At 46.2% G+C, this 17,959-nt stretch overlaps 1 protein-coding gene across 2 annotated transcripts in view; it reads right to left on the reverse strand.

Annotated features, from left to right (window-relative positions):
- Positions 1-17,959, reverse strand: part of CD151 (CD151 molecule (Raph blood group)) — a 33,292-nt gene that overhangs the window by 12,762 nt on the left and 2,571 nt on the right. For both annotated transcript variants that reach the window (XM_062619108.1, XM_062619109.1), the window contains exons 2-3: positions 5,555-5,674; positions 432-535 (exon numbers count right to left, since the gene is read on the reverse strand). In XM_062619108.1, the coding sequence (XP_062475092.1) occupies positions 432-515 (84 nt within the window). In that variant the 5' untranslated portion in view covers positions 516-535; positions 5,555-5,674. The remainder of the gene's footprint in view (positions 1-431; positions 536-5,554; positions 5,675-17,959) is intronic.

The raw sequence follows: 17,959 nt of genomic DNA on the forward strand, positions 1-17,959 counted from the left end.
GGTAACTTTCTGGTGGAAAGGACAACTCTGGGAAGTTCTAGTGTGGACCCAGCTGCAAGAAGGTGTTTGTTATCCTTGCTCTAGGTGTTCTACTCCACTGCCAGGACTCCCTCTGCCATTTTGTGAGGAGGAATGGCAAGTCAGTGGAGTCCTCAGGCTCCCTAAAAAAGCAATCCAGGTGAATAAACAAAGCATGCTTTTAGGTTCCCTGTTATTTTCTATACTTGGCAACATGACCTGGAAACAACAGAGACTACCATGTTACACCATAACTTCTGCAGGCTGGGCAGGTAAGCCCAAGGGATGGGGTTTCACCCCACACGATGAAACCTCTTTTTGCCAAGGACTTCATCAAGCCCAAGATTTCTGTGCCCCAACACCAAAACTGAAGTGCCATCTCCATGTGTCTAATATAGACTGAATTTTCTTACCCAGAAAAAGAAGTTGAAGATGAAGAGCAGGTATTTGAGACAGATGGTTCCGCATGTTTCCTTCTTTTCCGTATATTCACGCATCTTCCTGGATCAGCGAGTTCCTGAAAAAAAAAAAAAAAAAAAAAATCAGAAAAGCCTGAATCACTCATCACACCCCTTCTCCCAAAAGGTCAGCATTACTGCTCTCTTCCTGCAAGAACTAACACTTCTGACCTTTTCCTGAAGTAAGACAGTGAGCAAGGCATTCAATTAACTTCAGGAGTGCTAGACAGTGCGTGCTTAGATAAAAATCTCTTGTATCCATGGGAGTGACCTACACAGTGCGAGACCCCACACATATGAAAGGAAGACAGATGGCACCAGCATGTGGCCTTCCTGTACTGCCTTCATCCTCCTTTTCTCTCCCTATCCTGCTGTCATTTCTGGAGACTCATTTCACTTCAGATCAATACTTGCAGTGAATGAATCAGACCTACTGTCATTTGAGTGGTCAAGTCAAAACCAAGAATTATGATCCATGTTATGGTAAGGAAACATCAGCATAGTTAATGCTGACCCCTCCCTATTTGAACTGAAACAAATGAAATCCCAGACCTGTCATCCAGAAAATCCAAGTATCTGGCTCCTAACTGCAGCCCGTAACTGCTGTTTCTGAAGACAGCAACAGAAACCTCTGTCCTTAACATTTATGGAATAATCTGTCTCCAAAGAATACACTTTCCTCACTGGCATTAGTTACAACTGCCTTAAATAGATCCCTCTATACATTTTGGGTATTTTTAATCTTTACAACCGTAACTGGGAATGTTTTTGTTATCCACTCAAATGCCCTATACTTTCTGAACCCCAACAATGTGTTGGAGTCATTAATTTTCTTTTTCACTTTGCTTATTTCTCCTGCACATACATAACAAATGGTAATTCATTGTGGGTCAGTCCCCATGCAGCATACCAGACCTGCTACACTCTTGAGCAGGTTTCTCAGCACTAGGGCTGCAACAAGTGCAGCCCTATGTCACAGGCTGTACATCTAGTGCAACCCATGTCACAGGCTGTACATCTAGTGGCTATCAGGCTAGGTCAGGCAATATTATCTTTGCTGCTACAGTGCTAACATCTGGCTTTAGAGCCAGGTGGATAAGGCTGGGAACAGCAGCTACCCACTCTGCAGCATAGATGTATTTTATTTGCAGGGAACTGTTTCCTTTTGCTTCATGCCAGACCACTCAAAAACCTCAGCCATGCCTGTGCTTCAGAAATTAATAAATGAAGCTAACAGGGAAAACAAGGCTGAGAACAGGCTTCAGTCCCACCCATGCCCGTTCCCAGTCACCACTCTGCAAGAAAACATTTTCTCTAGAAGAACATCTGGCAACAACAGTTGGCAGCAGAAGGCTATTTCACTGCCAAAGGGGCAGCTCTGAGATGGTGGCATATATCAAGGAGAATAACCCTTCAAAGTTATCTTCAGAAGAGATCAGAACCTCCAGCAATGCTCAAATGAATTACCATGCTGCAGCACAAAAAGGCCCAGGGCAGTGGGGAGGGCTGGATGCTGGTGGTACTGTGTGCACTGAAGAGACTTGTAAATTCTCAATGAGAAGACACCCTGTGAATGCAGCGCTCACGGAAGGCGACAGATTTACAGCTCCCAGAGGCTTCATTTAGCCACAGAACAGGCACGGCAGCAGCAAGGCAGGCTCCTGCAGCCACAAATGCCTGCACAACCTAGAAGAGGTACATCTGCCCAGAGCAGAGAGATGCCTTCCAGTAACACCCTTTAAGGACTGTACTTGGCTTTTTGCCCACCCCTTCTAACATCAGGGCTGCATTTAGAGGGAAATGCACCACAGGTTTGCTGAAACTGACCCTGGTTCAGATCACCGACAGCCAGGGGATAGTAACAATGTTCACTGTGCTTGGCCTGGCTACCCTCTTGCTGCAGAAGATTTCAGGAACCTTTTTCCTCCTTCCCCTCAAATTACATCCTCTACCATAAAACAAAGCAAAACAAAAACAACAACAGAAAAAACAACAACAACAAAAAACACACACAAAAAAAAAAACAAAACAAAAATAAAGAAGCCACCACAGTTATTTCCACGTATAAGCACAGAGCAGGTGCCAGGCCATAGCGAGGGATGCTAACTTGTCCCCCTTTCTGATCTGCTCAGAAATCCCAGACCGAGACAGCTGCATCTTATGCTGGGCGAGGGATGGGCAGACACACAGCTGAGACTGTACTTGCATTCAGATAGCAAAAAGTCTGAGATTCCCGTCAAGACTGCAGGTCCTGCTCCACTGAGCACCACATACTGGTCTTTCAGGCCAGCTTGGCTTCACTGCCAGGACGAGAGGATATGTCTGTTTCCAGAAAGCTGGCAGGCAACAGCTGCAGGTTTATAAAGCACAGTGATTCACACAGGGATGGCAGGCCATGAATCAGAAAGCAATCACGGCTGTCTCCTCTTTGATCTATCCTTCCTAGCCACGAGCAGAGCTGGTGGCACTGGCTGCCTCTGCATGCTTAATGACTCATCCAGTGAGCTATTCAGGGAAAGGCAGCTCTCTCTAGACCCTCTTTTTGGAGGTCATGTGTTTGTGCTTCTCGCCTCCCACAGGGTGGGGCTGCCTCCCCTCACCTGCAAAGACAGGCTCTGGCTTTAGGGAGCTACACCGGTCTTCAGGGAAAGCAAGTGAGAGCAGGAGACCCTGGTGAAATGTCTCTCCCAGAGAGCCCAGGCTGTGGAGGGGAGAGCCACAACAGGCTAAGGGTGACCTGGGGCTCTGAGCCTCATGGTCCCAAAAAGCACAGAGGTGTTGATCTGTGCCACAGCACCAAGATGAATATGTGGGGCCTCATCCTGAATTCAGTGACATGACCAGGTTCTCTTGGCTTGAGTCATCTTTATAACAGACCTCCATAAATGAAACAAGCCACTTGTGAAACCAGACAAGAAGCAGCAACATTAAGTAACGCACATGCTTATGCTCTATTTTAAAACACTGAGGCAAAGGTCTATTCTGAATCACATTGATAATTACAAATTATCTCTCCAGTAGACAGAAAATGGCAAGATATGCCACATGGGTGTATTTACAAATGCATAACAACATATTAATTATACATGAGCTTCATAATGGGAAGTGCTTTGCTAACTGAAAAAGTAGTTAGAAGACCAAAAGTACTTCTGTAATGAAGTTCACTTGGTCCAGTCCAATAGACAGTAGCCTCATGGGCAAGTTATATTTAAGCAAGCGGTCATTGGATACAGGCTGTGAAATTGTGCTACAGAATGGAGAGTATTCCTACCTAATTCACCAGTAATTAACAACAGGCTACTACTATTCCCCCCTAGTTGCAATGTAAGTAACAAGGAGAAATCATACTCTAAATGCACAAAGAGGAAAAAAAAAAACAACGACAAACTCAGTGTGACAGAACTTGCACATGAATCCAAATCTCCACTCTGACACTGATTTTCTGCATGAACTCAGGCAAGTCCCTTAGTGTGTCCCTTGCCTCTGCTCTGTCTTCCCAGCAGGACCCTCAACTTTCCCTAAACCCAGTGATGTTACAAGGATCTGCATAGAGAACCCCTGGCGACAGAATAATGCCAGCTGCAAGGCATGACAAGCTCCAGGTTGTTGGTGTATTGGCAAGAGCCCTACCAGCAACACAATTTCAACTGCCTCAAAAGTGCTTGTCAGTATAGGCTACTTTAGCCAGTCAACTGGAGCAACATCTTCTGGGGTTAGTAAAATTCACACTCATTCTGCCCTGTCTGACTGCAAGCCACAACCTTGCAGGTGTGTAAGAACACACAACACATGACTGCCAGGCAAGGCAGGGGTCAATTCAAAAGTTAAACCATTCTATAGCCTGATTTTCCTGGGCTCTCATCCTACTGCACTGAACCCTTATGTCAAACCAGACAACATGAATGCACCAGAAGTTGAGCAATTCAGTTTCAGTTTTGGATGCTGAGCACCTGGGAACACAAGCACTGTGCTAACAGCTGTTTTGTTGTGCTGAGCCATCTAAAATCTCAATGCCAAGGCTAGCTCTGGTTATCCCACATCAGACCACTGTCCCAAATCAGACCACAGTCTTGCACTGACCAAAACAGTATTTTTATTTGCAGGCCTACAGGCACATACCCACATCCCAGCTCAGAATGCACATGGCCTGTACACATGCATGCTCCTGCTGGATAGACAATCGTTTAGTCATCACAGGCACTGCTTGGTACATTTGTCTCAACTTGCATAGTAACAGTACTTAATTAAACAGCAAAGAAAGTCAGGCCTGCAGGCTTTTTCTGTACAACCTGCCTTAAGGCAGCATTTGATGGATGGGGAAGAAACAATGCCAAAACAAATGAAATAGCTCCCAGGCCATTAAAAGCATCATTGCTTTTAAGCATTGATTTTTGAATGATAGCAAGAAAATTGGTATCCACTGCATCAGTGATGTCTACCTCACAGATAACTTGTATGCCAGAAGTCAGGTAACTTCTAACATCTTTGCCAACACACACAAGAAAGACTTGCTGCAGGAAATCTTGCTGCACCTACACAGATATGAAAGTACAGTTCCAAAGGGCTGCAAACCCAACATTGTCAGTCCCCTGCTAATAAAGCCACCTCACACACCCAGTGGGTATGCTGATGGCCTAGAGGGCAAGGCTCAGCTATGCTGGATAATCCTGGCCCTAAGGTAGGTCTTTGCAAATAAGGCAGACACCCTTCCCTGGGTATATGCAATGTAGGTGTGGGCCAATAACCTATTATCTTCAGCAAACTGAGTGAAGACCTCATTCCCCAGTAAGGCAACTCCAACCTTTCCAGCCTTTGAAAACGTGATCTAAGTTCCCTTCCTGTAAGAGCAAAATATTACCATGACCACCACTTACCTACCCCACTGAACATTTTCAGAAAAGGCCTCCAGCTGCTTATCACCTTGCCAGCTCATCTCACACAGCTCAGAATGTGATTCAGTAAAGCCTTCCCAGGAAAGGAATTCTAAATTTTACTGTTGGAAAGCTCCAACACAACTACTGAGCGCAAGTATCCACCCCAAGCCAATAGCAGACATGGGTCAAAGGTCTTGCACTGACCTCTCACCACTAAAGCAGCTCACAGCACCAGTGCAAATGTGGTATCTTCTGTAAGTGCCTTCTTCCACCCCTCTCTTCTTGCTGGCCTTGATCCTCTGCTGGATTCAGGAAAGCAGAAAGCTGAAAAAAAGATATGCAGAAATACATTAACTATGTAAAAAATTATTTTGTGAATCAATATTTGATAACACATTTTGCCGTAATTTTCTCCTTTTAATGAAGTACATGAGTACAGAATACACCTTATGAAAGCATTTGATTAAACTACAGTGTGTGCACTGGATAAGTGGGGAGAAGAGCCAAACCGTGGCACTAGGAGCATGAAGTCATTCTGATGGTAGGAAGCTATCAGAACAGGTTTATATTCGCTGCTGCATTCTGTAAACACAGAGCACCTGCAAAGAAAAAGCACACTAGGAAGCCATCGTTTTCTTCAGGCTCTATCCCTGCTCAAGCATAATCAAGACACAGGTCTTAAGCACCATGGCAGGCACTGCTGGTAAACAGCTTCCTGAATTCACCTGCCACTGCCACCCCCTCTAGAGCAAGCTTCAACTTCCCAGTGTAAACGCACAGTACCTCCCTCAGATAAGCAAAAAGCCACAGCAAAGTGAGTTGGAACTGGAGTTATTTCTCTACAGCCTTATTACATTTATCACAAGAGTCTTAGAATGGTTTGGGTTGGAGGGGACCTCTGAAAATTATCCAGTCTGACCCTCTGCAATGAGCACAGACATCTTCAACTACATCAGGTTGCTCAGAGTCCTGTCTAGCCTGACCTTGAATGTTTCCAGGGATGTGGCATCTACCACCTCTATGGGCAACTTGTTCATGTTTCATCACCCTCATTGTAAAAACTTCTTCCTTAAATCTAGTATGAATCTGCCCTCTTTTAGTTTAAATCCATTACCTTTTTTCCTGTCGCTACAGGCCCTGCTAAAATGTCTGTCACCATCTTTCTTAGAAGTCCCTTCCAATTATTGAAAGGGCACAATAAGATCTCTCTGGACCCTTCTCTTCTCCAGGCTGAACAACCCCAACTCTCTCAGCCATTACTCCTGAGAGAGGTGTTCCCTCTCTCTGATCATTTTCATGGCCCTCCTCTGGACCTGCTCAAACAGGTCCATGTCTTTCTTGTACTGAGGACTTCATAGTCGGATGCAGTGCTTCAGGTGTAGTCTCACCAGAGCAGAACAGAGAGGCCCTCAGACGTGTCAGCCACACCACTTAGCTTGGTGTCATCTGCAAAATTCCTGAGGGTGTGCTTGATCCCCCTGTCCATGTCACTGATGGACAAGTATGGACCACTGAGACACCATTCATCACTGATCTCAATCCAGGCATTTCTGTGGAGGCAACTATGCTGCATAAGGCTGCTGTATGGGAAAATGGCCTCTAGCATCCCCTCTGTCCCCTGCTTTTCTACAATAGAGGGTCCCAAATGTTTTGCAATCATTTGTACCACCACATCCTCAGCCATCCCACCCTCATCCCACAGCAGGCAGGTTCAATTTTCCCTGCAATGCTTCCATTGGTGTTGTGGGCAGCAGGATGCAAAGGGTAAGAGAAAAGCATTCTTCCTCCCTAACTTGTTTGGATACAGAATTTAATGATCCTTTGAGCTATATCCTGACACTAACTTACTTTCTTATCTATTGCCCATAGCAGGGTATGGAAGCAGTAATACTTCCTGACTTGCCTGCGTGGGATAATGAGGTATTGCACCAGGAAGTTACTTTTAATTAGCAGATCAAATTTAACATACTTCATGAATTCATTAACTTCCTATTACTTTCAAAGGGAGGTTCCTACAGGCCTTTACGGAGCATAGTATGGGAGATACACCTTCATTTATAATCAGCTTGGATTACCCCTGCTTCCATTCTCTGTGAAAAGAGCTAGAAACTTGTTGATTCACATACTATGCAACCTCCACTCCACAAAAACATCTCTTGAGAGAAAACAGTGGAAATCCCAGCACCTGAGCCACTGAGAAACAGGCTAAACACAATCCTGGAATCATTAATTAAAGATCAGACAAGGGAGGTTTCTGAGAAACTGGGAAGAGGAGGGAAGGCACAGGCAGTGCGGTCACCTGCAAAGCACACAATAGGTCTGAAGCACCTTCAGCACCAAGGCTGGGCCCAGACTCTTCTTGAGCAGCCCCTGTACCCTCCCATTTAGTCATCTGCTTCATGCTGCTCCCACACTCCTGTCCTTCCAGAAGAGAAAACCCACCCAGGATGCAAAGGTGAACACTTTGCTTTCCATCTCAGCATGCTGGAATGTGCTGGAAAGTCAAATTACTTGTGCTTCTAGGGCTGGGGAGAAGGCAGAACACAAGTCAGACATTCAGTGAGGCAAAGAAGCTCCTTCTCAGGAACTGTCATTTATAGTTGTGTTGTGGCAGGCACACAGAAGAGATTTTTGTCCAAAACCCTTCTCCCTGACCTCCACATGGAAGCTGAACTCATTTGGCACTGCTGAATGAGATTTCCCAGACCACAGTTTGGAAACTGCTTTTATCTCCTGCCTGTTGTCTAAACTGATTACATGCTCCTGAGGGCATGGAGTCATCTTCCTTGACTGCCCAGCGCCTAGCACAAAAGGATCTCACCCTGAGCCTTTTAGGGGCTGCTGAGAAGTGAGAAATACAAAGCAACACTTTAGAGCAACATCACCTGCTCCTACTAGCAATGTGCACAGTGGTTCTGGGAGAGGTGGAGACAACCTGGAAAGCCAGCTACATTCAAGAAGTAGTAAGATCTCCAAGATCTTTAGCAGACCCCACTTGGCTCTATGTCTCAACTGGGATAGCACCTTCCTGAAGAACTCAGGGTAAGCAAGATCATAGCCTGGGAATTTGGGAAGATCTTGCCTCAACATTCTCTTGGTCTAGGCATCACCTCACAGGAGCATTACAGTCCTGCTGTCACCCCTCAAGACACTTGCCAAATCCCTCCTTTCTTCTACCCTGGTTTGAGCTGCTGTGTTTTGAATAGACCCCTCAAGAGACACGAAGACCCTTAACTCCCGCTAATTTTGATGAGTCAGGTATCCAGCACTGTGTGCCTAACACCTCAGGAGCCACCTGCTCTTCAAGATAAAACCTGTCTCTCAGGAGAAGAGCACTTAGCACTTCCACTCATGCTTTTCAAGACTATTTACTCCTCAAGGGAGGGACTTACTGAAGCATAAATAACAGCAAATATACATTTCAAACTCAGCAAGGATTTACTGGACATTTACCTGTGAACTAGATGTTTTCAGAGGAGGTTAGGCAAACCTGGGCAAGGTGATGGCTGGCCTCAGGATCCTTGGGGATAAAAGGGACCTTAGTGTAAATTTCACAACCATTCAGAAAAAGAAAGCATGAGAGAGAAAAGAGTTATCAAGCATGCCTGGGACTGCATGTGTTTGTCCTCCAGCACTGTTCCACTACAAAGCAAACCCTTCATAGGGCTTTCTGGTCCACACAAAACATACACATCCAGAGAGCAGAAAGCCCCTGTCTGCTGCTCCCAGAAGTTGATAAACAGGGAAGTAAGCGGCCTTTCCAAGCACCCAGTCTTCATCAGAAGTGGAAAGCAGGCCAGAGATGGGCATGCACTGTGCAACCAACAGGAACTCTTTCTGTGTCAAACAACATCCTCTTGTATCTCATAAGGCCTCCTTTATCATGAAGGATCCCAAAGCACTTTACAGTATTTATATACAGGAGGCACTTCACTAGTCATTGAACCGAGGAGAGGAACAATAACTGTCTCTTTTTCTCTCACTCAAACCACAAGAAATCAGTGCCTGGTGTGTGTTTGCAGAGAGCTCATAGCAATGAGGGTTTGCCATGGAGAGGAACAATAGTTTAGAGAGGTCAGGGTTAGCCCTCAGACAAGACAAACTTCACTGCAGCCTTCCATTGGCAGTTTAAATTCTATTTTCTCATCTCTGTTCAGGGGCACCATGGGGTCTGTGGGCATTTTTGTTTCATTTGTGTTTTTGTGTGGGGTTGGTTTGTTGTGGATTTTGTTTGTTTTTTTTTTTTTTTACACAGGGCTTTGTCTGCCCTGGAGAACTTACCAGTAGCATTCATCCATATTTCTAAACAAAACAATTTGGGCAGAATCAGCTTCCTGCCTGATCCCTTCCTAATCATTACATTCATTCTCAGCAAAGCTGCTGGGCCCTCAGTGTTTTCAGGGAGTGCTCACAAAACCTCCCTGCCCCATAGCCACGCCAGTACTAGGACTAAGCCAACAAGCACTAAAAATCCTCCCAGCTCTGCCAAAGCCTATTCAGGCAATTCTGTCACATGAATTTAAAGTACTCCCCAAATAACACAGCCATGATAACCATTTGCTCACTCTCTACAAATAGCTGGGTTTTTACACAGTAGTTTGAGCTCAGGGCAAACACTAACCTAAGAACACAAGCTGTGCTGTAGTTAAGTGCACAGTCACTCAAAATTTGGCTGCAGTATCACTGCAGTATCACTGCAGAGGTACTTTCTGTTTCATCCAAGTCTCTGCAGTGAAAAAGTGACAAGCTGAAAGTGGGCAGATTTCCTACCTATCCACAGCATCAGATGCACATCGCATGGCAGGCCATCACCTTCACCTCACCAAGCTCACAAATGAATCATGGGACTTGAAATCCCCCTCTCAAACAAATACATGCAGCAGTAGTGGAAGAGAAGGCAGGCAGCTGGTTTGTCACCACAGGGTACATTTCTAGCCTCCCAAAGACACAATGCTCTATAATCTCACTGCCTGAAAGACCCTTTGCCTCCACAGAGCATCCCAAGGAAGAAAAAAAAAGTGGCATGTTATAATAGGAGCAGAGAGAAACCATATGACTCTTCCAGCAGAGAAAAGGGGTAGATTTGCTCTCCTCACATCTCAACATCCATCCTTCATCTGCCAAGCTGTTCTGTCCTCTGGAAGACATTGCAGAGCACAAAGCTGTAAAACGCAATTTTCAAGCTACTTGTTAGCACTGCCCTGCTGTGCCTGAGACACTTGACTGCAGACAGCACAAAGCAGGAAGTGCCCAGCAAGCTGTCACCAGCTTTAGCTTTCATACAAAACTTGTTTTACTTTGAGTAGTCTGCTCCTGTTCACACTTTCTGTGGTGTAAACAAGCAAAGCAAAAGACCCCAGAGCTAGCCCACAAATCTCTCTCAGGTAGCCTGCTTCTGCTTCAACTTCACAAAGATCATATTTTAAAGCAACTGAGAAGGGATTTAAGAGTGGAAACTAAGGGTAACAGTGTTATCACTTCAGGTACCTTGCTGATTAGCTCAGGACTGGTCCCAGCTGTGCCAGAGAAAATCTCTCTGTGTCAGTCAGAACCTGCAGCCATAGGAACAGGGCAACATACTCTGCTGCACCCCAGTGCACTGAAGAAAAGAGAACATTATGCAGCCACAGGATGGGGTGACAGCAGCTCTCACCCCAGCATGGCAATTAGAGAGATACCAGTAGCATCCTCCAGAGCCTCCCTTCCTATCCAGGACAGCCATCTCATGCAGAAACACTCTCCCACCTGGAATTACCCACTTTGCTAACAGCAGCGCTAGGAATGGCCAAGAAGTCTCTTCTGACCATTGGTCCTCATATATCCATGTCTCCTAGGGTGTTTTGGAGCAATCACTGAATGCTTTGAGGAGCTATATTTCTCTCCAGAGCTAAAAACACTTTACTAGCCTCAGATCAAATATCAAGCAAAGTCAAGGGCAAATTAAATGACATTTCATTTCCCAGATCTGTAAGTCCAAGTTCATAGGAGCTGTCTCTTTCCTGTTGCTAGTTTGCTGATGATACTAAACTGGGAGGAGTGGCTGACACATCAGAAGGCTGTGTTGCCATTCAGCGAGACCTGGACAGGCTGGAGAGTTGGGCGGAGAGGAACTTGATGAAATTCAACAAGGGCAAGTGTAGAGTCCTGCATCTGGGGAAGAACAACCCCATGTACCAGTACAGGTTGGGGGCTGACCTGCTGGACAGTAGTGAAGGGGAAAGGGGCCATGGGGGTCCTGGTGGAGAGGAGGGTGACCATGAGCCAGCAATGTGCCCTTGTGGCCAAGAAGGCCAATGGCATCCTAGGGTGCATTAGAAAGGGTGTGGTTAGTAGGTCAAGAGAGGTTCTCCTCCCCCTCTACTCTGCCTTGGTGAGGCCGCATCTGGAATATTGTGTCCAGTTCTGGGCCCCACAGTTCAAGAAGGACAGGGAATTGCTTGAAAGAGCCCAGCGCAGAGCCACAAAGATGATTAAGGGAGTGGAACATCTCCCTTATGAGGAGAGGCTGAGGGAGCTGGGACTCCTTAGCTTGGAGAAGAGGAGACTGAGGGGTGACCTCATCAACGTTTACAAATATGTGAAGGGTGAGTGTCAGGATGATGGAGCTAGGTTTTTTTCAGTGATGTCCAGCGACAGGACAAGGGGCAATGGGTGTAAACTGGAGCACAGGAGGTTCCATGTGAACACCAGGAAAAATTTCTTTACTGTGAGAGTGACAGATCACTGGAACAGGCTGCCCAGGGGGGTTGTGGAGTCTTCTACATTGGAGATATTCAAGGCCCACCTGGACAAGTTCCTGTGTGATGTACTCTAGGTTACCCTGCTCTTGCAGGAGGGTTGGACTAGATGATCTTTTGAGGTCCCTTCCAACCCTTAGGATTCTGTGATTCTGTGATAGGCGCAACACTGCAGACAATGCTCAATCCATGCTGATTAAGGATGCCTTGAAAAAGCCCATTCTTCCAGTAAAAGTTAACCCCCAGCCAAAAATAAAACATTCTTCCCCCTTCCGCCCCACTCTTGTGCAGCAGGTTTTAATGACTTCACCAAAACCATTTATGCGGCTGGTTTTAGACCAGGCTGCAAACTTGACAGGGGGGCACCAGCATGTGAATAAACAAGGAGGAGGCCAGGGCTGTCCTCCAGGCAATTACTTCCTGGCCCTTCTCCAAGACAGGGGGCAGGCAGACAAAAAGAAGCCCCTGACCCCAGAGTACATGCCAACAAGCTCTGAAGAAATCCCCCAGCCCCAAGCCATCAACCACTTCTCTGAGACACCTCGCCCTGCTGGTTTGTACACAGACCTGCACCAGGAGCGGGGCTTGCTTGGCTCGTCCCCATGACTTCAAATGAACACACAGGCAAAGGGCAGCTCTCCATGAAGGGTACAGGGCTATAATCAGCACAGGAACTTTGGCAAGGCTGCCTCAGCATATCATTCACTTCGTTCAGAGCTGGCAGGCACAAGTAATTGGAAAAGGGTTCCTCTAACAGATGCCACCACAAACCATCTGGACTTCAAACAAAGCCAGGAAATCCTGCAGGGGATTTCTCTACCAACCCACCCTCAGGTTACCATAACCCTATATGAAGAAGCTTCATTAAAGGAAAGCTTAAAAGGAGTTTGAAACTTAATTCCCCCTCCACCTGATTTACAGGTCAGTTTGCAAGCCAAGACCGTATCAATTCATCTGATGGCCTGTTATTTTAAAGGTTAAAATTTTCAAGGCTAAAAGTACTCCATTCTACAACTCTGGGACACCCTGGATTAACCTTCAAATACCAGGAATACTCAGGAAGACTTCAGGAAATGGGAGAAACTACATACTTTGTTCCCTTAGAGCCTCCCCAAATGTTACTGGCACATACTCAGCATTCAGAGTACTTCTTTGAGCTCAGCAGAAAGCAGCAGAGCATTTTCCTCCTGACTGTAGAGGCAGCAACATGGAAAACATCCGACATTGGGCAGACTTATTATCCACCTCTCAATGCAGCCCATGCCATTAGTAAGCAGGAGGAGAAAAGCAGTCCACAGCATGGCTCAATTGTAGGTTTTTAAAGACACTTAAGTAAGTCCTTAAACATTAAAAGCAAAATATACTCAGAGAAAATCTAGGAGCAACACAGCAAAAATTCTGGAGAAAGTGGGTAACTACCTTCACTTTGACCTGAGTTTTGGCCAGTACTACATTCCCTCTGTGAAAATTAGGTCCCTGTAGTATATCAAGGGATACAGGAACCCAGAAAATAGAAGTCACTTCATGCTTTGAGAAATTTAGATAAAACTCTAAAATGCATGCTGGAAGTAACCAGGGTAATTCAGGCACAGAAAATAATCTTCCTATTACGGACCTCAAATGAAGGTAGCCCTAACCACTCAGGGCTACCTTCCTGCCACTTGGAAAACTCCTCACTGCAGTGGCATATGAGCACACAACAGACAGAGCAGGCTTTTGTTAGGCTCTCCAGAGCCCATTCCTGAGGCTGAGCACAGCTTCATTCCCAACTTACAGCAGAGGAGCTTGATAGGATGCTTGTACTCTTTCCCTGCTTGGGAGGAGAGAAAAAACAGCAAATTGGGACTCCAAGGCACAGAAACCAGACTGACAGCTCCTCCTCCCCAAATATAGAAACAAGTCCTCCCAGTAACTGGAAATCTGTTCTTCCAGAACCCCTCGCAGTGGGAAAGGTAAATCAGAGACCACATCAAATTTCTTCTCTCACCTCCAGCAGACCTCTCATCTATGCAAAGTCTCCCAACAAAGATGGAAGAGTGCTAGTCTATATAGCCACTGGGGACCTGCAACTAATCAGAGCTTCCAGCTTGCTGGGAGCTTAACTCAGCAAGTTGTACTTCCACACGGGACTGGACTCATCCCTTCTATGCTACAATAGCCAAACCCACAACCTTGAAGACCAACACTTTCCCATACACATGTTCCTTGTGCACAGCACTTGACACATAAACCACAAGATCCATTCCTGCTCCAGAGATGGCAGCTCCAGGACAGTGCTTGCCACACACGTCTGTGTACCCAGCTTCTATGCTTGCCGTATGCTTCTGGACTGCACACACTGGTCCTCATCACATCCCTGCTCTGTGTGGAGCCATGGAGGAATATAACAAGTCACCTTTGTTTCCAGGGCAATGGCTGGGGGATATATGGGATATGAATTCCTCCCTTCTGGATTCTACCAAAGCTAGGAAGAAATACTGACATTCACAAGCCGTGAGTCATAACTGCCTTGATCCAGGGCTCTAGAAGTCCAGCTCACTAGTTGTCATGCCAGAAATGCCAGCATAGCTGGCATCTGCCAGGTGGCTTTGTTAGTGTATAAATTTGACCAAAATCATCCTTCCTTTTTATCTCCTTTACTGTTACAGTGTGGTGATCACTGATGATCAGAGTGCTCGCTGAAAACCATGCAGGCATGATGACTGCTGCTCTGGCAGATAACAGGTCAGCAATGCTCAAACATGAGCCACTTCACATAAAACAAAACCTCTCCCCCAGAAGCTCCTACCTCAAACCACTCCTGCTCCTAATTTTAACTGGATTTCATTCGTGAAGGAGCCACAAAATTTGTTGTTCGTACTCCAGCCATACTGGTAAATCACACCCTTGAATTTAAAGAGTTGCCAATGAAACCTCCATTAACCTCTACAGAGCTAACTCCCAATTGCCCCTCCTTCCCCCACTAGACTAGTACCTTGCCCCCAGTAGCAGCTACTCATGCTTACAACCTTTTACAGAGAGGCTGGCTACACTTTCACACCCATGTTGAGCTTATTGCACTACTGCCTGAAATACACCTGCAGAGCTGTACAGCACTTTTCCAGCTCAGGCTGGAGAGCCCTGACCACCCAATCAGCAAGAGAACTTAGCTTAGAGACATGGACCAAGCTGGTCATACCCAAATGTGGCCCAGACCCAAAACTACATCTCTTGCTCTGCCATGCAATGCCGGGAGTACATAACAGTCATTATGTGCTTAGTCTTTCCCATGTCTGCTTCTCCCCAGCTGGGGCAGCTGTGCTCCAGAGCAAGGTATCAGACATGCTTTCACCTTACCCATTTGTGCAGTTGGCCACAGCCAGATTTTTCTCTCACAGCATCTCCTGAATGGGTTTCTTCCTCTCAACCTGTCCCTCTCCTACAGGGGCAAAGACATGGGGAAACATGCTGCAGATATCAGCCCAACTCCACAGCTTCTTAGAAGCATGCATCTTCCGCTCTGCAGTTCAGGGACAAACTCCACTGAAGCACAGGCACTTAGAGCCACATAACTTTCCACTGCCAGAGCTCTCTATTGCTCTATATAAAAACAGCTCCCTGCTGCTCTGTTCTCTTTCCTATAAAAGGAAAGAGAACCTGTGCTGGAAAAGTGAACTTTGCTCCTTTTGCATTCAGATCTGGTGCTAGAAATAGATAAGAAACAACAGTAAGTGCTAAACATTTTATGTCACCCATTTCCGGCAGTTTTAGCTTATGAAACCTCATTACTACTGTCACGAACAACCTGTGGCTCTGAGCAACATTCCCTCTTGCACCTCCCAAATGTCTCATTTCCACTTCTCTTAAGAGGCCCTGCCACATCCAACATCCTCCATGCTCCCTCACTCAGATGCATTCACCTATTACACCCATGCTTAGCAGGCAGAAAAAGTGACTACATGGCAGCCTACATGGATTCAGGCAATACACACTGTGCAACTCCCTGCATGATTAAAACTGCATTTGCTTGGCTGTACCCTGCTGACTGTGGGTCAAAACTCAAATGAATTTAAACAGTTGCCAAGTACCTCACTTAACCTCCACAGAACATAATTCCCGATGTCCTTTCTTATCCCACTAGACCGGTATCCTGCCTCCAACAGTGCCCAGCACTGCTGGCATCAAAACCATGCATAAACCACACACATAAATAATATATATATATCTCAATAACTCCATGAAGACCTCAGCTGGCATGTCATAGCAGCTACTCATGACTGCATCCCTCTAAGGAGTTGGCTACACTTTGAGGCCCGTGTTGAGCCTATTGCACTACTGCCTGAAATGCACTTACAGAGCTGTACAGCACTTCTCCAGCCTCAGACCGGAGAGCCCTGACCACCCAACCAGCAAGAGAACTTAACTTAGAGACACAGACCATGCTGATTATATCAAAATGTGGCCCAGACCCCAAACCACACCTCTTGCTCTGCCATGCAAGGCCAGGAGTGCAAAATAGTCATTATCCTGATCATTCTGTCAAGAGTTTTATTACTGCGCAGCAGCCAGGATGCAGGACTAATAGGACTCACTGAATTCATTCCCCAGGATGCCAGGCTGCTGAGATCACAAGCAGAAGAGTCTGGCAGGCAGGACAGAGCAGAGCACTGGCAAGAGAGATGCCCCTCAGCAGTGCTGCTATTACAGTGCTGATCCTTGCCAAGAAGGCCTGGCAGTGAATGGGATTTGTGCCATGGGGAGGGCTATTACGAAGTGCTCCCCGGCAGAACTGACAAAACACCTCAACTCCATCCCGCAGCTCTGACGTTCCCCACTTCTTCCACACCCTGTCTTCAGGCATGGGGTGGCAAAGAAAAGCACCTATCTTATAGATTGGGAAGATGGTCACTGTCCTACGTGAACACTGCCAAAAGGCACATGCAAAAAAAGAATGGGGAAATGGGGCGACTTTACAGTGACACTGTTCATTTCGGCTTTACTGTGGCAAAAGGAAAATCATGTCCAGTATCTGAAAGGCAGGATGAACAACTGAGACAGAAGGAGACCTGGTCTTCACCTTCAGGATGTGAAAGGTTTTTGTCTGTCCCTCACAGCCAGGGAAATTGACACAAGCTTTAACTTCCAGGAGTCACCCTCCCTCAGGCTTTCTATGACTTCAGCTGTCGGTTTCTCATGCTCAAGGACAGCGGGAGATAGCCCATTGTTGAGCCCAGAAGCAGAGAGTAGAGATGGGGAGTAGGAGAGCATTTTCTCAGGACGTTTCAAGAGCAAGACTGATAATGCCTCTGAGGATAGCAGTAGTAGACTAAGAAATGAAAAAGCAAAGCTGCTCCTTTGTCTTTCAGAGTCAGTCCATCCACTTTTATCTTTCTAAACTTCTGCCTTAAACAGAAGGTACAAGAAAAGCAGACAGACAGCATGATTACTTGATAAGTGACCAAATCACCTGGAAACATCAGGCAGGATAGTTTGCCACATACAGGTACACATGGTGACAAAGATGTTACATGTACAAATGCCGTGAGGATGGTGAGGCACAGAAACAGGTTGCCCAAAGTAATGAATGATCCACTCCCGGCAGTGTTCAAGGCCAGGCTGGACAGAGGCTTGGCAACATGGTCTAATGCGAGGCGTCCCTGCCCATGGCAGAGGGGTTGGAACTACATGATCGTAAGGATTTTAAGGTCCCTTCCAACCCTATGTATTCTATGATTCTATGTAAATACATATTTTCTCTTCTGCATAACAAGTAGCCCACCACATTCCTTAGAGTAGAAGCCAAACTTCATAGAAGCAACAAGGGAATTTACCTGTGGGATGACCCAACTAGAGGAGACACAGCTCATCAGTCAACCCCTTCAGGGCTGTCTCA

This window comes from Pezoporus occidentalis, unplaced genomic scaffold, assembly GCF_034315485.1.
Source record: "Pezoporus occidentalis ecotype Australia unplaced genomic scaffold, CSIRO_AGI_Poc_V1 ctg21, whole genome shotgun sequence".
Lineage (NCBI taxonomy): Eukaryota > Metazoa > Chordata > Aves > Psittaciformes > Psittacidae > Pezoporus > Pezoporus occidentalis.